Source organism: Triturus cristatus, chromosome 3_2 (assembly GCF_964204655.1).
Source record: "Triturus cristatus chromosome 3_2, aTriCri1.1, whole genome shotgun sequence".
Lineage (NCBI taxonomy): Eukaryota > Metazoa > Chordata > Amphibia > Caudata > Salamandridae > Triturus > Triturus cristatus.
In genome coordinates, this window is record NC_140584.1 from 92,526,123 (window position 1) to 92,548,934 (window position 22,812).

The 22,812-nt window shown below is 45.6% G+C and overlaps 1 protein-coding gene across 1 annotated transcript in view; it reads left to right on the forward strand.

Annotated features, from left to right (window-relative positions):
- The window catches only part of ADCY5 (adenylate cyclase 5), a 1,541,762-nt gene that overhangs the window by 1,014,223 nt on the left and 504,727 nt on the right, over positions 1–22,812 (forward strand). Inside the window, exons 4-5 of the mRNA XM_085647314.1 lie at positions 7,231–7,342; positions 7,498–7,625. Coding sequence (XP_085503440.1) covers positions 7,231–7,342; positions 7,498–7,625 — 240 coding nt within the window. The remainder of the gene's footprint in view (positions 1–7,230; positions 7,343–7,497; positions 7,626–22,812) is intronic.

Here is a 22,812-nt window from a genome sequence, read left to right on the forward strand (position 1 = left end):
ATTTTTAAGGTTCACAGGCACATTGATTCCATGATGTCCTAGAAGTCTAGTATCTCCGTAGGCGCAGCAAAGATGTGCCTCCATAGGGTAAATGCTGGTCAGGAGAAAGCATAGCTCTGCGAAAGCCTTAAAAACCTGAAAAAGGTTTGCACAATGAAAAAACAAGCAAGACAACTTAATTTTGTAGAAGATATAAAAAAAGTAACATTTACAGGAATATTCTCTAAAATACTGTTTGGGGCAACACCTTGCCCTCTAGAAAAGTGCATAAAGTTCCTGAAGAGCAAAGTTGGTCCACTATCCCCAATTTCGCAGAATTACGACTTTGCCCGCCCTGGAATCTGTTTCCACTGCCAATTAATTTTCTTTGCCCCAAGAAAACTACTTAATATTCAGAAAATATAACAATTCCTCCTACAACAACCCTTTTGAATTGCCTTTCTGCTATCTGCTGCGCTAGAACACCAAAGGGAATTTTGGTATTGCCGGTCATCACTACAGGAAGAGGGCGCACCCTTAAAGATAGGAAAAAAGATCTAGACTGGGGAAAACAAATATTAATTAATGACGCTCCATATCTGGCCAACGTGGCAGATTATAGTCAACTTTATGAGGCAAATGCCTCCCTACCTTCTGATGTGTTGGGCTTCTTAGAGTCTTTAATACCGTTTCTTGTGAACTTTGTTATCCCAGGAGTTGAACACTAGTTAGTTTAAATATCTTTTACTGCTGGTATTATTGAATGTGTTTCCCAGCTCTGCACCTCAAAAATGAAATAGTAGATGAGAAAAAAAAAAAAAAGATTATATTTCGAGACTTTGCCCTAAGTGTTTCCTTTTATGAAGGACTGGTGGTGCATACGGCTGTCATCGTAAAGGAAAATGTGACACACAACTGCTGCCCTAGGGGCTCTTGTCTCCCTAAGTATTGTGAAACCCAGAAGGTAAAGACAGCTCTGTCCCACTGCGGAAGGAAGTAGATCAGCCTTATTGCTAACACCACCATGTCCATAACTCACATAGAGGCAGACATGATCCAGTATGGGCCCCTTTTGCCTGCACAGTGATCTACCTTCAGAGATTGAGCAGTACCATTTTCTTCCTGGCACTGGAACTTGGTATATCAAGGTTATAACTGGAAGACAATGTCAACAAAATAAGATCCATCTTTCTCATGGAAGCCCTCAACTTCCCAACATTGACTTGTGAATTCTTTTTTTTTTTTTTACTTTTGTATAGTGCAAACTTGAACCAAAGGTATCAGAGCACTTTACAGACTTGGCACAACAGCATTTACAAGAGTTACAAATGCAGTCAGAAATATACAATGACAATATACAATAGAAATATACAATAGGCAGTGGGATATGTAGACGATACAGTTTGGAGGTTGTTATGGTAGGGTGTTCCACAAGTAGGAGGAATAGAGGTACAGTTATTTTCAGAGGTAGTGATGTTCAGGCTCTTTGGTGGATGTGAGGGAAGTGAATCACGGCAAGTTGAATCAATTTAGGGGGCGGGGTTAGGTATTTGTTGAGAAGAAGTAATTTAAGTTTTTTCCTGAAGTGAAGTAATGATTGATTGTCATGTTAAATCCTGTGGCAGAGCATTCCAGATCCTAGGGGCATTCCCAGAAAAGAAACAGGTGAGGGATTTTTCTTTCCTAAATTTGGGCCGAATCAGGAGTGGAGTGTTAGAGCTTCGTAGAGGCCTCTTTTGGCCAGCTTTTTATAGTGTATGGGGTAGATTGGTTTTTCAGTGTAGAGAGCTTCGTGGATCTGTAAAAGAGAGTGCGGTGACTGTACATGTGTATTTCTGAGTGTCATTGCTGGAATGTGACTTGATCTTCACTAACAGAAGTGGATTTATCATTGATCTGTGAACATTTATCTTTTAGGGCTGAAGATTAGAACATTCACTCTCAAAAGCTTGTCAAGCTGGATAGCTGAACATTAAGAGGACTTTTGTTTCAGAACTTTCAGAAATATTTGAATGGGAATTTTCCCGCACTTAAACCTGTGCATCATCTGTGGCGATTTTCCTATTAAATGTTAGCAAGCTAGATGTCCTAAGTTTATACTTGATGAAATATGTATTGGTATAGCTTTAGTTATGCTCCGTGTCAACACCTCATTCAGTGGGCCATAGGGCAAGCAGGAGTTACTGGGCCCACCCTTGGTGGCTGAGATATTTTACTCCTGATGTGTCGTGCCCAACCTACTATGAATCCTGCTCAACTGGGCCAAGCACCCTTTCTGCACGTGATTCCCAGTTAGGTAGCATTGGACGAGCAGTCAAGGCTCCTTCAGGGAGAAGTACAGATACAGATCAGTGAACACGACTTATAACTCAACGTACAAGCAGCACAAACAATAAATAGTCAGACAAGTCATTGTTTTTACATAAAAAAATAAGTATTTTAATTCTACTTCTACATGTGCGAAGGTGAACAACACTCAAAAGCAATAACACAATCCCCGTTGAGAATGGGGCTCCAGTACTGCAGCATTTCCGTATAGTAGAAATGTGTGTTATTTTAAAGACACAAACTGCCAGCATACAGACATTTACCATGCAGGCACTTTACCACTCTTCACCCTTTGTGTATTATACTTTTTGCAGGCACATTTAACCCCTTCCATGCGCGGGGAATTCCCGCACCGTGCGGTCGTTTGTATTAGTGGGCGGGGATTCGGACGGCCGAGAGCCGTCGTTCGCACACGTCCACCGTGACACGTGACAGCTCCCGGCCGTCATGCGCATGGAAGAGGTTAGCATATTTCCATCTTACACATCCTTCCACATCTACCTAATGTAGACCACGAATGAGTTGACCACACTGCAACAGAACTTTTAAAAGTGGGAGTGAGCCTGTAGGCCTCACTCCAGTGGCATATGTTAAAAAGGTCCTGCTCGCAACTGCTGATCACTACATGGTATGTTGCCACCACTGCGCTTGTGCTGCTTAACTCCTGATCAAGCCAGTAGCCTTTCAATACTATGAGGGCAATGCTTTGGCACCGCTCCTGTTCCAACAAGACATCAATCCATAAGGGAGGCCTATGTCATGGCAAACACCCATGATCCGTGTACGCCTATGACAAAAAAATCAGCATCAGAGATACAGACAACTTTGCAGTTAGGCACTCAGAGCAGGGGTACCCGTCTCTTACCATGTAGAGGACTTTTCCATCCCGACATTCAGCTTTCATTCAGCCAATTGAACAACTGCGCCAGATGCTTATTTATATTTGAAAAGACTTGGACTGAATATGTGGCTTTCTATTGATACAGCATTAGGTGACCCTTCTCATATTTACCCCCCACCCCCCTTCCACTGAACATCCGTCCTCGTTTGCATTATTTCTCAATTCCCCTGAGGATTACTTGTGGTGAATTCACATTAAATACCCCATGGCATATTCATTCGATGTTTGGAGATTTCTTATTTTTGGAAATTCAAAAAAGTATGCGAAAAAAATTGTAGATTTCCTGACTGACACATATGGACATGGTGTACAGCCTGTCAGTTTGCTTGCATTCTTCCCAGAGAACCTTAAAAAAATGTGACTTGAGGCAATTTTACATCTGAATTGTCCTCTTACTCTAAATCTTTTTTTAAATACCTTTGTCCTCATTTATTATTGTTGCAGTGAAAATGAATATTCCCTGTGTACGCAAGTGAAAGGGTCAGGCCCATATGTTCTAGACCTGTTATAGATTCACAATTCAATGGTTCTTTTTTGCAGCATGAAAGTGTAAAGGGGAAAAAAGTTATTAGGGGACCAATCAACAAATTAATAATCCTCTTGGACACACAGTAACCACAGCCGACTACGTAAGGTTAATTGACTTATTTCAAGGCCAAAAATAACTGAATGTATATATACTTCAATATGAGGGTGTAGAAATACATCGGAATTAGCATGAAGCCAAATCTGTGATGCAACATGAGTAATACGACTAGTTCAAGAAGCAGACAGGAGCGGCCCGTGCAGGGAGTGCCGTGGGCGGTAGGGCAGGACGGGGAGGGGCAGGGTGGGGGGTAGTAAACTCCGGCTCACAGCCGACCGGAGTAATGTAACAAAATAAATAGATAAAACTAATTTCATTGCGTGCGCTGAAACGCATTTGGCGTTTCAGCGTGCGCAATGAAATTTGTTTTATTTATTTATTTCATTACATTACTCCGGTCGGCCGTGAGCCGGAGTTTACTAACCCCACCCTGGCCCTCCCCCGCCCCGCCACACCGCCCCGCGGCACTCCCTGCACGGGGCTCTACTGGAAGCAGAATGCAGAAGATCAGGAAGCATGAGTCCAAGTTTCCCTGCATCGAGGGTTGGTGACTGGAAGCATTAAATCTATCTCTACTCCAACACTAAAGTGGCATCCCTACTTGAGCATCTTCAGGAAGAAGGATAGAAGGTGTCCGCATGTTCAGTCTTCATAAGAAGTCTCTCCACAATTAATGGGTCATGCAGCATAAAGCTACAGAGACAGAGCTAGCTCTAAGATGCTCTCTCTGTGAAGGCAAAGTAGAGAAGTGGGCACTTTCCTTACTCCCTTCAACACATTATTTATAGGTAATATTGCCAGAATCCAGTTTGAGTCACACTATCTGCTCTGGGTACAATCCTGAAGGTGTTTTTCCAAGGGACAACAGTGTTCCTTGCTTGATACATTTTGTCCTTGGTTCCCAGGCCTTCTCCCGTGTGAAGCACAACGACCTTTATCAACGCAAGCCACACAATTGTAACTTCTTCTCTCCTTGCTTGACTAGTAAACCAAAGACATTATTCTAACTAACATGAGTGCTTTTTTCAACTGCAACACTAAATGTGAGAAATAATTAATTCCACAGCCGAGAGTTTCTAGGGAACTGCATTTCAGGCCTACAAAAGTCAGCTAACATACGAAAGCATCATATGAGCTCTACGAATTTGCATGGAAAGTAAGGCACTTTCAAATAATGCATTAACCTACATGTAAAATAGCGCAATTAATAAACACATTTAGTACATAATTGTCAGTTGCAAAACACAAGTTCTTCATGGGAATGTTTTCTGCTCGCTGCATTCATTTTCTATGTTAAATCTCCATCTTACTTTCAATGACCTAAAACACATCACATTTTCATGTTAGCATGTTCCAAGATTCTAACACTTTACGTTAATTCAATAAAGGATCATATAGAGTTGCAATTTATATGTGATTATAATGCACCTCTACAAGAAATTTGCAGTTTCCACTCTATCATTAGTGGCTGGACATTCTCTTTGTTAAGAGCCTTCTCCTAGAATTCACTTTCATTGTATTTTGTCAAAATTAACCTTGATATATGGGCATTAAATCTTTTGTTTCAAAATTCACACCTCTTGCGATTTCAAACCCTGTGATCTCCAAAAGCAAAGAGTGTTTACAAGGAATAAACTCCTTTTTCAGCTCAGTAACAAGGTGCCAAATTGTTTCCAACTCACAAAAGGGATTCTGCCACTCATTATGAACTGCATTGAGATCTGTATTTGAAAGAGGCATACTCTCTTGATTGTGAGCCGCTATTTTATATAGCAATGGTTTGTGACTGCTGGTGCAGTGGCAAACCATTACTTTGATGCCGCCCCCTGAAGTTAGGTTGTATCTGACTTGTAAAGGGGAATGAGAGACTTCCCTTTCCAAAGTCTCAGGTAAAAATAGTTCATGCTTGGTATCCTACATGTGTATCTTATCTGGTTGTCACTTTGTGAATCATGTTGGGTGGCCGAGGTTCAGCCAAATGAAGAGACAGGGCTGATATAAAAGTTTTCTTTTGGGAAATTAATGTAAGGATGGAAGTTGAATGTCCCTTGCAGGACACCATCCATGCATTTATAGGCCTTTGCAATCTGGTGAAACTAACAACCTGCATAATTAATAACTATTAGGCCGGTGGTTTTGTGGCTTCCTTCACATGGGTGATTTACAATGTAACGTCTTTATACATAGGTTTATCAAAACTTCTGTACCTGTTTTCAAACCATTTGATGTGCAGTTTGCACACCGATTGGTTTGTGAAGAGGTACATCAGACATTATATTATAATCTTCTGCTCCATCCTCATAGGCTCATCTTGCAGTTTGACTGGCACCTTAGTCTTACATCTATAATAAGATAACAGAGCTTAACCCTCCAAACCGTCTGTCCAGCACCAACAGGAGGTGTCACCAAGGTCCATTGACACCTTGCCTATAAGTGAATGAATGGCAGGAAAATATTTGATTAGCGGACAGAGCAAACTGATTCAACCATAAAGAATCATTCTGTGCTTTACAAAATGCATAAATGCATAGTGTTACCTATATTAGAACTTTGGAATGTTGGGAGCTCCATGAAAACAATGGAGTGCTTTGGGCTTCTAATGCCTGGTAGAAGCTCGGAGCATCAACATTTCAATGTTTGTTCACAGCTGCTGCAGTGAACAAAGGTCTCACAAAGTCAGAGGAGGTTATAGTATAACATAGCCTCAGAGCCTGCCTTAGCTCGCACTACCGGCCATTAAGCGCCCGCTCCAGCGTTAAAGGCCCGAGCCGCTACAGAGGGCTCTAAGGCATTAAAACATTCCGCCCCTAGAGGGCAGAATGTTCTAATTTGTAAAACAAAGGCCTTCTGAAGCCAGAGGGGGTTGAAATCTCAGAGGGCTTTGTGAGGTCTTTGTTGACAGCAACAGCTGTGAACAGACATTGGAATTTGAGGCTCCGGGCTTCTACCAGGCATTATAATATGACCCAGCATGATGCAGTAGCAGACTATAATGCTGCTAATTATCTAAACAGTTTTTATAGTTGCCTCACCAGCGGTGTGATGGAGACTGATAGCTCCTCACCACAACATGTGATTTGGATCCCTGAGATTGAAACATTTTGTACTTGTACATAAATATAATGCTGAGCACAAGACAAGTTGAATGTTCGCGTACACTACCACACAAGGCTCCTGGGCCTGTGTTATGTCTATGAGATTGGCATGTGCGTTTGCAGCATATGGATGTCAGACACCCCACTAAGATGTACATGATTGTACCTCCACGGTGCATGGGCTCATGATGACAGTAATGATGTCATGCACACAGCAAGGAAACCAAGACGTTCGTACAGATATTTTGTAATCGGATGACAACCTTGCTGTAACTGTAGTTGCTTTAAACGCTACTTAGATATTCTGTTCTCATGCATGCTTCCTCTCTTTTTCTCCACAGTATCCTTTTTGCTGACATTGAAGGTTTCACAAGCCTGGCCTCACAGTGCACAGCTCAGGAGCTGGTGATGACGTTGAATGAGCTCTTTGCCAGATTTGATAAGCTCGCTGCTGTAAGTGGATCTTTAGTCAGCTTGCTTTCTCTCCCCACTCTTGAATAACGACATTAAACTCTGAGTCCCAAAGCCATCATCTCCCTAAAAGGCAAGTAACTACAAATATGAATGTACTCACCTTGTGTGTTTTTTCACTTCTTTTTCTGCTGTAGGAGAATCACTGTTTACGGATAAAAATCCTGGGAGACTGTTACTACTGCGTGTCTGGGCTACCAGAGGCCCGCGCGGATCACGCCCACTGCTGCGTGGAGATGGGCATGGACATGATTGAGGCAATTTCGTAAGTTACCTCTTTCTTAACTGATACGAAAATATGTTTTTTAGGACTTCCATATCACAAGAACCCTCAGATATCAAAAATATGGCTTGCAGAATTTCCTCTCCTGTGTTGTGTTTCTCGCCATTTGTAGACGTGATGCGGCCTGTAAGCCAAATGAGCCGCCCTTCATCTTGGGCTATATTTTCAGAAACTATGAACTACAGCAGAGACTGTTACAAGGGGGACTTCCTCTTACAAAGTCTCAGGTAAAAATAGTACATGCCTGGGATCGTAGAGGCCTATCTTATCTGACTGTCAAATGTAAAGATAACCCATAAATAAATGATTCTATTTATTAACCAAGCAACAATAAAACCATACATTTTCACACACTATTCAACACTCTAGACGTCATCAATCTACTCTTCTCCTAATCCAGAAGATAAAGCGAACAGAACAAAATATCAACACATTATCTAAAACCAGTATTTACAGTTTCATAATTTCCCTTTTCACAACGTCCTAAAATCTAGTCGTTCACATGCAAAACTCATTGTTTTTAGCTTTCTTGCACTTATCCTTTGGTTTATTGACAAATATGTTTTTTAAGAAAAGTTTTTGGAGGTAAAACCTTATAGAAAAGTAACATTTTAAAAACATTCAAACTCACATAGCACAGACATATAGTGCAGTACCACCATCACATACCCCTGATAAATGCCCAGCGTAGGATACTCTGGCATGTTTTCTTTTTTGATCAATGAACACTGTCTCTCTGCACTTCTGATCATAAACTAACCCTTGAAAAAAGTTTTAGAGCACACTTGGACCTTTAGTGCTCTGACGGTTGCTTGGTGATCTACATCTTATTACAGCCTTGTGCTACATGTTTAAAAATAGGGATTTGTGGCACATTTGTAAAGAGACTACACATGCATAAACAGCAGGGTTGGCAGTGCCCAGGTGCCCCAAATAAGGGTATTTGTTTGATAAAGCTCTGAGGGGCAGATGTATGACCGTTTTTAGCGGTAAGAAATGGGAAATCATCCCATTTGCGACTACTAAATTGGGTTGTAGTATGTAGCAAACCTATTTTGTGAGTCGGTAACCTGTTACCGACCTGGAAAATAGGTTTTGCGAGTCGCTATTAGGAAAGTGTGTGCCAAGGGCATCCCTTCCTAATCACGAGTCGCAAGGGGATGTAAGATTGTTGTGCGACTGCAAATGTCGTTGCAAAACAATCTCATTTATCATCATTTTCAAATGGGTTTTAAGCCAGCAGCAAATGGGAAGTGTTCTCCATGAAACCCCTTACTGTTTGCGATTAGCAACAAAAAAATTTTTTAAGAGCAGACAGCGGTCCCACGGACTACTGCCTACTCTTTAAAAATTAAACTGTAACGTTTCATTTTTATTTTTTAAATGTATCTCATTTCTCTTTAAGGAAAATGGGCTGCATCTCTAAAAAACAACTGCTTTATTGAAAAACCAGTCACAGACATCATGGTCTGCTGACCCCAACAGGCCACCATCACTGTGAGTGCCGGCCATTCCTGATGGGTCTCAAATTATAACCTGGCTCATGAATATTAGAGGCAGGTCATATGGGAGACCCATTTGGGAAAAACTAAATATGTCTCAGACACATTAGTACAATTGATTTTGCGAGTCTCAAATTGCGAGTCACACAAAAAATCACAATTAGAGACTAACAAAATCAAATGGTCACACATCTGGCCCAGCATTTATAGCTTGAATGATGGTTGTTTTCCTTCATGGTAGTTATGAAAGCTCTTTTTCAAAATTTACACTAAAAAATCAACACTTCCCTTCAAACGAAATAAAATTAACATACACACACACAGTGGTAGTGGCCACTCTGTAGTTATAGCATACATGCCACATTTTAGAAGAGTAAAGTAGGAGATTTAAAAAAAGTTATTGGGAGAATGTATTTTTCCCATTGACTTCAGTTAAGGGGGAGGCAATTTGAAGCGTGAGACAGCCAAAATGAAGCCATTTTGGGTTTCAAAAATCGGGAGTCTTCTGCCTGAATCTGGTCTATTGGAATTTATGTTATAGTTAGAATTACCCGAGATAGGAATTCCTCCGTTTTAAGTCCCTTCATAACTTTGCACCCATTTGATGAATCTTTGCAAACCTATGCAGACATATTCTACCTGTTACATTGCTGAAAGATGGAAAGTTTGAAAGGGCTTAGTCAAGGGGGTGCAAAAAAAAGCAGGGTCCCATCACACACTTGCACTCCAATGCATCTTACATAGACTTTTGTATTTCCTGTAGTAGCAAAAGTGGCTGAACGGATTGTAATGACATTTCACAGCAATGTACATTAGACTATATAGATGATTCCTTTTAATATCGCAAATTGTGTTATGAAGTGATTATGAAGTTATAAGGGCCAACAACTTAGTGATATCAGTGTAGCACAATACAACTAAAAGTAGGAAGGGAGCCCATAAAATAAACTAGACTGCATGAGTAAAGTTTCAGAATTACTACATGAACAACTTAAAGACACATTTATGGTGACATGATTATGTGAGCCAATAAACAAATACATAACTGCTGAAAGGATTTACATGAAATTTTGCATTATTATACTTTATGGCGTACAGATGATGCTTTTTGGGTACTGCAGTTAAGTAGGGTATTTTTTAAGTAATAAGACATTTCAACTTAATGATATCTGTCACGGGACACTTTAGCACAAAATTCAGTGAAACTATCACAGTGCATGGCCGTAAGCTTATTTAAAAATATTTTTAAAAAGATATAAATAAATGTCCCTATCAATGACTACTTTAATAAAGTGGTCATAGGCAAGGACTTTCTACTTACCTACATAGAAGGCCCTAACACTGATCACCGCCAAAGTATAGTAAAAAAAAGTCTGCTTTTTAGTTTTTTTTAAAACAGCCATTACCCAAATGTATACTAGCTTGTCGTCGCCATGTACCACGTTATACTGCAAAGTAACTGCAGTATACCAAGCACTAAAATATATCTTAGGACTAGCTGTATAATTGGATTGTGGTCCGTTATGTAACACATGATGTTGCATGGTCAACGCAATACTTAATTCAGATTTAGAAAGCAATGCCAGGCCTCCCCATGCATAGCCCTGCACTGAGTGGTAAATCATGAGAAATGCAAGACAGCATAATTCGCTGTTTTGTGTTACTTTGCACATCATAATTTACATTGCTACTAAATTTGACATACATCTGCATGCCACGCCACTCCACTATATGCTATTCCTCTCTGCGCCACTCAAACCTATACCTCTCCGCTGTACGAGACTCAACTGTACTCCACTCTACGCTTTTACACTGTGCACAACTCCCCTGAACGCCACTACTATCTATGCTTACACTGTATGCATCTCCACTCTATGCCACTTCAGTCTACATCACTACACTGTACGCCACTTCATTGGGCGCTACCGCACTATACACTATGCCACTGTATGTCACTCCACTGTATGCTACTTCACTCTGTACCACTCCAGTGTATGGCACTCCACTCTACGCCATATAATTCAATGCTACTTCATTGGGCGCCACTCCAATGTATGCCACTCCACTGTATATTATTACGCTCTACCCCTTTCCACTGGACGCCACTCCAGTCTACACCAATCCATAGTATACCACTCCACTGTATGCTACTCCACTATACACTATTACACTCTACACCACTCCACTGTACAACTCTCCACTGTTCACCAGTCCTCTCTACGCTATTACACTATACACAACTCCACTCTACACCAGTCCACTCTAGGCTATTACACTGTATGCAACTCCACTATGCTACTTCAGTGTACACCAATACACTGTATGCCGCTTCGCTATACGCTACTCTAGTATATGCTATTCCACTCTATGCCATTCCACTCTGTCACTCCACTCTACCCTATTCCAATATATCCCACTCTTCTGTATGCCACTACACTGTATGCTACTCCACTCTACATCACTCCAGTTTATGCCACTCCACTCTATGCCAGTCCATTCTATTTTATTCCATTTGATTGCATTTTACTGCACGCCACTCCACTGCTATTACACTCTATACTATGCCACTCCAGTCTACACCCCTTCACTGTATGTCACTACACTGTATACTACTCCACTGTACACTACTGCACTCTACGCCACTCCACTGTACATCACTCAACGCTAAGCTATTTTACTGCATGCCACTCCACAGTACACTACTCCACTAGTGTACTCCATTCTATGCTAGTCCATTGGATGCAACTTCACTCTACACCACACCACTTCACTCCACTATATACTATTCCACTTTATCTCACTCCACTGTACACCACTCTAGTCTACGCCATTCCACTGTACGCCACTCCACTGTGCACTGTCCCACTCTACACTACTCTGCTGTATGCCATTCCACTGAACTCTACTCCACTTTACCCTATTACACGGCACGCAACTTCAATCTTTGCCATTCTACTCTATGGTATTCCAATCTACCCCATCCCACAATTCACCACTCCAGTCTACAGCACTTCGCTGTATGCCACTACACTGTACAGTACTATACTAAATGCTATTACAATGTACACCACTTCAGTCTACACTATTCCATGCTACACCACTCCACTCTACTGTATTCAACTTTATGCCACTCCACTTTACACTACTACACTCTACACCACTCCAGGTCTTGATTCCTTTCCTGAAGTCAGTGAGTGAGGGTGAGGTTCAAAAGTGGAGGGGGCAGTTGTTCCAGGACTTGGCAGTGAGGTAGGAGAAGGAACGACCTCCACTGCAGCTCTGGCAGATTCAGGGGATGTGTGCGAGGGCATACATAGAGAAAGAAAGCAGCCGGGTCAAAGGAGACTGCACCACCAGAATCAGTCACTAGCAATATGCGATATTGCCCACCTCAAACGTTCTGCTGCTTGTAGAACGTGAATAAATACTTAGAAATGAATTGGATGAGAGGCAATATAATAACACAGATGAGTCAAGTACAACACAGAACGGATCACATAAAGATGTTTTATATCTTCCGTCTTTTATTATTCTTGTTGTGCTTCATAAAAACAGCCAGCCAACGCGTTTCGCCCAAACATGGGCTTCTTCAGGGCAAATTTGTTATGAGTGTAGGATATATCTTTTGACGAAATGATCAGCAAGCAAAAGGACATCAGATCTGTCAAACTAAAGTATGATGAAAATGAGGCTCAATGACCCAAGAGTAATCAATCAATGTCTGTGTGAAGTCTGATTGAATGATGGTATTAGCCACATCCAAAATAGGCTATCCGGAGCCGTCTCCGTAAGCGGCGTCCCGTACCAAGACTGGTGAGCAGCGAAAGATGTGTGCGAGGGCGAAGGAGGCATAGCGGAGTTCTCTGGCGGGTTGGTGGAAGGTCAGGCGGTGGTTGATATAGGTGGGTCTGATGTTGTGGAGGGCTTTGTAGGTATGGGTTAGCAACTTAAACTGGCATCTCTTCTGGATGGAGAGCCAGTGGAGACTTCTGAGGTGGGGGGGCGGGTGAGGTTGGTCTGTTTTGGGAGGTGGAGGATGAGTCTGGCTTCGGTGTTCTGTATAGTCTGGAGTGGTTTGAGGAGTTGGGTGGTGGTTCCGGCAAAAAGTACATTTCTGTAGTCAAGTTGTATGGTGACTAGGGCTTGAGTAATTGTTTTCCCAGTGCTGACAGGGATCCATCTGAAGATCTTTCGAAGCATGCACAGGGTCTGGAGGCAGGAGGGGAGGATACTGTGTTGATCTGTCGCTTCATGGTGAGTTGGCTGTCCAGGATGATGCCATGTGGCCGTGGCCAGTGGGGTTGGTAAAGGTCTGACTGCAGTGGGTCACCACGTCATCCCGTTGGGGAGATGTTTTTCCCAAAGATGAGCACTTCTGTCTTGTCCGTTTTCAGCTTTAGGCAGACGGACTTCATCCAGTTGGCGACGTTGGTCATGGTGTTCCAGAATTTGGGTCTTCAGTGAGGGAGAGGATGAGTTGGGTGTCCTCGGCATATGAGATGATGTTGAGTCCGTGGGTGCGAACAATGTAGGCCAGTGGACTCATGTAGGTATTGAAGAGGGTGGGGCTCAGGGAGGGGCGCTTGGGGGACAAGACAGATGATTATCTTGGGCTCGGAGGAGAAGGGTGGAAGGTGGATTCTCTGCATGCGTCCTGTGAGGAATGAGGTGATCCACTTCGGGGCATTTTACTGCATGCCGACTTGGTGGAGTCTGTTGATGAGAGTGTGGTGGGATACTGTGTCGAAGGTCACTGAGAGGTCGAGGAGGATCAGGGCTGCTGTCTTACCTCATTTGAAGAGGGATCTGATGTCGTCGGTTGCAGTGATCAGTGCGGTCTCAGTGCTGTAGTTAAGGCGTAAACCAGATTGGGAGAGGTCAAGCAGGTTGTTTTCTTCCAGGTGTTCTGGCTGGCAATTGATGGCTTTCTTCAGGACCTTGGCGGGTAAGGGGAGCAGATATGAGGTAATAATTCTTGAGTTTGCTGGAGTCGACGGAGGGTTTCTTTAGAAGGGGTTTAACCTCTGTGTGTTTCCATGTGTCAGGAACGGTGGCCGTGGTGATGGATGAGTTGAGGATGTTTGTGAGAGCACTGCTGATTTCCTTCCATCCTAGGCACAGAAGGAGTCTGTGGGTGCTCCGGAGGGACTTGAGGTCATGATGGCTGTGGTGCTCAGCGTGGTGAGCGGTTTCCAATAGGTGAGCAGGTGGCAGTGGGGGGTCTCGGTGGGCATCCGTAGATGGCTGAAGTCGGTTGGTTGTGGGTGGAAGTTGCTGTAGATGTCTGATATCTTGTTGTAGAAGTAGTCCGCCAGGGTGTCGCAAAGGGTTTAAGAAGGGGGATCGTATTCTCTGTGGCGGATGGGTAGGGGAGCTCTCTGACGAGTTCCTTTTGCGCTTGCTTCCACGGTGTTGGTTAGGGCGTCTTTCTTGGCTTCCTTGAGGCTGCAATGGTATTTGCTGAGGGCTGATTTGAAGGTTGCGAGATGTGGGGTTCCTGCTGAAGTGCCATTGTCTCGCCAGTCACTTGCATTTGCGTTTGAGGGGCTGGAGTTGAGAGTCAGAGAGGTTTGTGGGCATTTCCAAACTCTCAAGCTAAACTTTGCAGTGTTCTGCCCACTCCACACCCCTTGTGTTGCATGGTTAACTACTACGTAATTGTATGCTCTCATGGCATACTACTACACAGTGATAAAAATATTTAAGCCTCCTGGGTATCCTTTTGTGGCTGCCTGGCAGGAATCAACAGAGCCTTATTCAGCTTAAGCATGCATTTATGGTTGAAAATCCCTTTGTTATTCGAAACTAATTTAAGTAAATGTATCTGTGCTAAGCAAGTCAAATCAGAGAACAGGAGACTAGCACTATTTCAAAACGACACACAAATTAGACAACACTGACTACAGCAAAGTACTTTCAAAGATGAAAGACCCTGGTTTGTCTTTGTAGTACTTACATTTGCTTGTAACCGTTTCTTTGTACACGTTACAATGAATGACTCATTTTTTTCTACCAACCCTCTCCACTGCCTCTCAGCTGTCGCCTTTGCGCAGCCTTTGAAACCAGATTATTCAAAGCCCCTTCCAATTTGTTAACTTTTACAGAGGCCCTGGAAAGGTCATGAACTGAAAGATGCAAGCAGCAGGAAGAAACTCTATCTGCAATTATTCATTAGTTCTGCAGGTTCCCTTGACACTCTCCAGGCTGGCAGGAAGGCAGGTATTTCGCATGGGCTGGTGCTACAGAAAAAGTAAAGGAAAATAAATTCATGGCATTATCTGTATTATAATAACAATGGACACTTAAACATCTGAGAGCAAGTCATGGTTTGGTTTGAGTATTAATACTGATTATTATCAAAGGCTAGGGAGTGCCAGATACTATTTGGATAACCATTGACAATGTAAATGTAATGAGGTGCACTTTTTAATGTATGTTTCTATTAGTTTAAACATTAGCAAACATCACCACAGGCAAATAACACAAAGAAAGAAGGAAAAATTAGAATAGTAGCAGTGCTCAGGCGCACAGGAGAAAATATCACACCCATGACAGAAGTAGGATGTAGTCATAATACTTGCAGTATCACAAGGTCTCAGCAGTCCGTCCACACGGGGTCAATAGCAGTTTACGCAATGTAGGGAATAGGCAGTTTCGATATAAACATCAAACCAATGCTGGCTCACCCCTCCACCCCCCACGACCCGTCAGCTCCATTTTCCCTTGATTGCATGTTGCCAGGTATGTGCTGGGGGAAGAGTGGGCATATGTAATGGGGCGCTTGTGCCAACATGAGATTTGTTGAGATGTTCTTGGCAGTAAGTCAAGTCCTTCAGCCAGTCACTCTCCCATGAGGCCGAGTGCATAGCCACCCTTCTGTTAACCATGAGCAGCATCGTGGCGATGAGTTTGTGGCAGCGCAGGCAGTTGGGGCATCGCTAACATTAGCCCAGCAGCTATGATCTGCTCGAATGGCCAAGCCCATTACGTTCTCAACACAGTTGAAAATGGCGGTCAAGAAGAACTGATCCACTCGACCGCATCCCCAAGCCAAATGAGGAATGTCCGTGCTCTCTTGCCCACAGCGAGCACAGCACGAGTTGTCCCACAATCCCATAGTGCAAAGCCTTATTGAGGTGGGGTAAATTCTGTGCAGGCCCTTGACGTCTATTCATCTCAGCCTGTAATTGGTACAGAGCAGCGCCATCTCGGTGTAGCAATAGTTCCACCATTTGTCAGTCAGTGTGGGTTCTGTTTTGTTGGCTGGGTGTTTAGTAGAGCCCGCCGACTACCGTGGTTACATGGCGTAGCTTGCAGAAAATGAGACCTCAATCAGATAGGTGTTGGTGCCGTCACGAGGGGTCTACCTACTGAGCCCGACCTGCGGCTGCGCTTTATTGAAACACCACTTAACGTACGTGGTCGCAACCAACAACACTCTGTCAGGATGTCAGCAGCACAAGGTAAACAGGCAGGCCACTAACCTTAAGGAACAGCCAGCAGGGACGACAGCCTGTAGAGAGGCCTCCCTATTCGCCCAGGCACTACCTCCCACCCAGTAGTGGACTCTGGTATGGAGGGCAGCGCCTCGGGGAACAGGGAAGAGAGTAGCCGCTCGGGAATTGCTGAGGTGTGTGGTGGGAGAAGGTCTTGGTACCACACTGCTTGGAGTAGACTGCAGAGGGGATAGAACATAAGCATTAATACCATACAGGGCATACACTACACCAAGATATGACTTTCCCTGGTAGGGTTTACTCAAGACTACTCACAAGGCTTTAGTATGAGATCGCTAGGGTGTCTGGGGTTCCACTCCATTCCTGGGTTCCATGCGCCAAATGTCAGGGGTAAAGAAAGCGTCAGGGAAATCAAAGTAGTTCAAGCGTTTGTCGGCTGAAATCCATCGGGCTGTTCACACCACAGCCAGCTTCTTGATAGCAAATGTCAGAGCCGCTTTTACCCAACCCCCACCTCTATGTCAATTAGTTTTTATCCCTGACGATACAAGTGTACAACGCAGCGCGTGCGTCCGGGCGCGTAGAGGGTTTGTAAGGTAAAACTCTTTGAGCGTCTATAAGTGCGTGAATTATCACGCACTCAGCGCCCCTTACCTGTCTCCCTGAGAATGGTCCGCTTCGTAAGCAGAGAACGGGTAGGGTTCCGTATTCCGAGGCGGGAAGGAAAGCGTCCGCCCTCGGACTACCGTGGTCACGCCTCCCGCTGCTCCAGCGGGAAAGAAAGCGTCCGCGCACAGCGGAGGCGTCGGGGGTGAGATGGCTATAAATCCGGTCTTTAGCGGGAAGGCAAGCGTCCGCGGAACTGGGGATCGAAGTACTGTGGCCAGGACAGCGGTAACGAAGCCTCGGCGAAGTGCCTGGTTCCGGTAGGATTGTCAAGCACTCACCATTGATTGAGGTGGAGCTTATATAGGGGCGGGTCGTTTCATGTACCCGCGCGTTTCTCGGCCGGGCCCCGCGGTGTTATGGGAGTTGTAGTGCTTCTGGATTGTGCAATGCTCTCGTCTTTCTCCACTGGTCCGAATAGCTTTATAAGGGTGGTGGCGCACTCGGGCATGCCTGTAACAGTGGAGTATCGCTACACACACACGCCGTGGGGTAGATCTAAGCTGACTCCCCGGCTCCAGGCGCCTTAGTGTAGTCGCCCGGAAAGCAAACATCACCCGAATGGGTGATACAACATTCCTCCCCAAAACTACAGGCAAGGTAGATAACTTCACTCTCATTCCACAGAGTCTGTGCTCATGGGTGGTGTCACTAAAATAGTAGTCCATAGTCGGACCAAACACTGGACAGCTTTCCTCTTGGTTGCACATCACCCAGGGACCGTATCACCAGTGATGGTCCTTCAGTCTGCTGGACGGCTGGCGATTTCCCCCCAGATGATACTGGGTGCGGGTTTCACGATTCAACGCATCTTTTCCTGAGTCACTCACTGCATTGCCCGGAGTCGGAGTTGCAATGACTGCCAGTGCTCTGGCCCACCCCTCCTCTCTCACTGATCCACCATCTGCACCTTTGATATTGGACAACTCCTCCTGGTCAGGATTATTCACCTCACTCACAACCCCTTGGGATGTGGCGGTGCATGGAGAATAGAATCTTTTGAATGCGGAGACATTTCGTGTCGTGACTTCTCAGCCCTTCTGAGCCATGACCTGAGTTCCTTTCATGGAAGAGATACGCCAAGGATCCTTTTCAAACGGCAGTCTGAATTTGCATCCAGTGTGGCGATCCCTTACTAGCACACAGTCTCCCACTTTTAGTTGGGACTTCTCTGCTTTACGATGCCAGCTGGTCTTGTCATTCGCCTTCTTTCTCCATCAGCGTTGGGAACATCCGGCTTCCGTTTCAGATGTTGAGGTATTGAGTCGTTGACTACCTTCCCCATGGAGAAATACCCAGGGGCTCACTCTGTGGTGGAGTGAGGCATCTGGGTTTAGTCCTTTAGAAAATAATCGATCGACTGTTCTGGCGATTCCCATTGGCATGTGCTATTCTGATTACTTTGTTCACTGTTCTCATGCAGCGGTCTGCTTCGCCATTTGCTTGCGGCCATTTGGGGATGATCTTTCGGTGGATGATGCCTATTGACTTAAGGTATGATGCCATCTCCAGCCCCTGAAAAGGGGGACCATTGTCATTTCTCAGTTCTTTAATGAGATCATGGGTGGCCATTACTTTTTCTAGTTTGGAATTACTTCAGCTGCACTGAGGAATCCTAGGACCTCAACCTCAGGATACTTGGAATAGTCATCGATGATCACTAGAGTATGTCTCCCATTGGGAAGACTCCCAAAATCCATGTTTGCACATACCCAGGGGTCCTAGGGACCTGGTTCAGTTATTATGGGTGCTGGAGGGCTGGATACCCCTGATGCTTGACACAGGGGCATAACACAGGCTCCTGCAAAGCTCCAGGGGCCCCCTCAGTACAGCTCCTCGGCCAGAGAGATCCTGATAGAGTCCGGAGGGGGCCCCTCCACTTACCTTGCAGGGGAGCCCCCTCAAGTTTCGTTACGCCACTGGCTTGACACCATGGGTAAGCTTGCACTGTGTCCTCAACTTTCTCGTCCATCAGGGGGAACCACACCTTAGTTCGAAGGCGCCACTTTGTCTTAACCATCCCCTTATGTCTGGCATGGGCTAGCTGGATGACTCAATCTGCCAACGACGTTGGGATCACCAGGCGATGACCCGCAGCAGGCACCCATTGGGAGCAGCACTGAGCTCTTGTCGGACTTGATAAGGCTTTCCAATACCCTTCAAGACTCTGGGGTGAAACAAACCCATTGCCTTTTCAACTGGTGCCACTGGTTGGTCCGTTCCGCATCGAGAGCCTTCTGGAGACATTCATCTTGTGACATCGCCTTACATAACTCCTCCATTGACATGGGCAGGGGGGCAAGACCGGTCCACCACATACCGTACATATTCCTCGGTTTCTTACGCATCTTCCTCTTCGTGGGGGGTGGCCGGGCGAGGGTGCTGTGACAGATAGTCAGCGGGGTTATTAGGCCCGGGTTAATATTCCACTCTACAGTTGTACTTCTGCAGTTGGGGCATCGACTTTTCGATTCGGGCAGTGGTTTCGACGCACTCCCATTGAATAGCAGAATCAGGGGCTTGTGATCAGTGGTGACCAGGAACGTCTTCCCATACACGTACAGATGGAAGTGGCGGCATCCCCAGTGGATTGCAATGGCCTCCATCTCAATCTGCGAGTACCTCTTCTCAGTGTTGGTCAGTGACCTGCTTGTAAATGCCACAGGCGCCCATTCTGCCTGTGAGTCAGGTCGCTGCATCAAACCAGCTCCCAGCCCTTGGAGACCCACATCCACAGCTATCAAGGTGTATTGTTGAGGATCAAAGTATCGCAGTGTGGTGGAGCTGGAAAGGGCATCCTTGGTAGCTTCAAACACCTGTTCCTGTTCAGGGCTCCACGACCAGGATACTGAAGCCTTAGTCAGCTCCCTCAGGGGTTGTGTTAGCACCGACAGGTCCTTTATGAACCGGCCACAATAGTTAACCATTCCAAGAAAGCTGCGCATTTCGGTCACTTTGCTGGGTGCAGGAGCATCTTTAATGTCTTTCACCTTCCGAGGAGAACACATACCCAAAAAACTGCACCTTCTGCTGGAGGAACTCACACTTGTTCAGGTGGAGGGTGAGCCCCGAGTCCTTTATCCTTTGCAGCACTAGTTGTAGTCTGGCATTGTGTTCAGGTACTGATTTGGGGTGGATCAATATATCATCACTGATGTTTACCACTCAGGGAAGATCAGCTAGTAGCTCTCAGATGGTGTTCTGAAACACCTCTGCAGCGCTTGATACCCCAAAGCTCAGCCACCTATACCATTGCTGACCCACATGGGTGGAGAAGGTCGTGATGTACCTCGAATCTTGGTCCAGAACTAGCTGGTAATATCGGGAGCTTCGAGAACCAGCTGGCTCCGCTGAGCTCTCCAATTAGGTCATCGATGGTAGGGGTGAGGTGCCTCTCCAGTTTGATGGTGGCGTTGGAAAGTCGCATGTCCAAGCAGATCCTCACCTCTCCAGGCTGCTTTGGTTTTCTTGCCACAACGATAGGCGACACCCATGGAGTGGGGCCCTTCACTTTCTCTATGATACCTGCCGCCTCAAGCTAGTTCAGTTCCTGTTTCACCAGGGGCCTGAGGTGAAACGGGATGCGCCGATGTCAAAGGGCCACCGGCTGGATCGAGGGGTCTACATGCAAATGCATCTGTTTTACCCGGAGACATCCAATGTCCTCGAAGACTTAGGGAAATTCTTTGAGGATGTGACTTACTTCTTCTCAGAGTATCCAAATGCAAAACTGACGATTCCCAAGTCTTCCACCGACCGACATCCAAGTAGCATGCCATGGCCTTCATCCATCACGTACACTTGGGATTCAACGGATGTTTGGTCATACATGATGGTGGTCTTGAATTGACCTCTTATGATGAGCAGTTGTCTCTGTCCATACACAAAGAATTTAATATTTGTGGGAGTTTGTGACGGAGTCAGGTTCATCTTTCCATGGGCCTCTGACGACATGAGGTTGATGGTAGCCCCCGTGTCTACTACTGCCATGGTGGGGTGTCCGCCTCCAGTTATATGGCATTGGGGTAACCGGCTTGACTATTGAGCTGCCGCACCAATGGTGAAAACTGAATGTACGACGTGCTCCTAACCTTCATCATCATCCATATCACTGTTTCTTCCCTGGACTTCCTTTACATTGTTCACTGTGGACAGTGGGATCCGCCTTTTGCTGGAGAGGCACACCTTCATGAAGTAGTTCAGTCTCCCACACTCTGTGCACTTCTTGCCCCTCCCCGGGCACTCTAAAGGGCGATGTGGTGGTCCTCCGCAGTGCCCGCATGGCAGGGTTCTTGCGTTCCTGCCTTTGCTGGACTGCACTGGTGGATTTGCTGTAATGATGTTAACCGGCTCCGTCTTGACAGGATTTTGAAGTGCAGCCTCCATGTGCACTGCCCGCACTCTCGACAGTTCCTTGGTCCTGCCCAGGGTGACAATATCCGCTAATGTTTTCCCGGACTATTCTGGGATCCTTTCTTGCAGTTTCGCCAATGCACACCCTTGGATGATTTGCCCCCTTATTTCTTCTGTCTCGTCGTGAAAACCACAGGAACGGCTAATTATTTCAATCACGCATGAAACATGTCCAGGGATTCTTCTGGCTGTTGTCTCGCCTGCCGGAATATGAATCTTTCATAGTCTTGATTTGCCATGGGCTCGAAATGAGCCGTGAGGGCCACAATAAAAAGTGAGGTGGGTCTTCGGTGCTTCCTCTACAATTGTTTTGGATATCTTAAATATGTCTCTCCTTCTTAGGTGAAGCAGCATGGTGCGTTTCTGCTCATCTTCCACTTTCGTGGCTTCATAGAACAGGAGCATACGCTCCACCTACTCCTTCCATTTCGGGGCTTGTGTTGAAGGGGCCCCTTCCACAACAAATGGCTCTACAGGAGGAAGCTGGGCCTTTATCCTGGCTGGTCTGCTCTGCCCTGCGCAAGGATGTGCTCTGATGTTAACCTCCGCCTAGCAAGTTTTCTCCCCTTGCGTGGTTATGCCCCCTAGTATGGCCAGGTGGAGCCTTGGAAAATGTCCTCCTTGGGGTTCCCTCCCTTTGCTTTTGCCTGCTTGTACTCTGTGGACTCCGGGCCTCTCACCTCAGCAGAGATGGCACGTGCAGGAGCACAGGGGCCTACTCACAAGAGTGGTTGTCGATATTCACAATCTAGTAGCAGCAGTGGGATACCGGATCTCGTCCCCTCTTGGGCTCTGCATGCACTGTGCAGCACCGGCATTGCTTTGATCGTTCCCCTCAGCTGGGCCTGTGAGTGTAACCGGGTCACCGACAGCCTTCGCACTATGTGTGCCCTTCTTGGGCATTATGCGCCGCAGCACGAGCACCGCACGCACGTGGATAAACAATACGGCCGCCGCGGGGTGCACGAGACGGTCCGACTGCCCTCGTCACCAAATGTTGTGTCAGCCGGGCATTCAGTAGAGCCTGCCGACTACCGTGGTTACGTGGCACAGCTTTCAGAAAATAACAAGACCGCAGTCGGATAGATGTTGGTGCTGTCGCAAGGGGTCTATCTACTGAGCCCGCCCGCC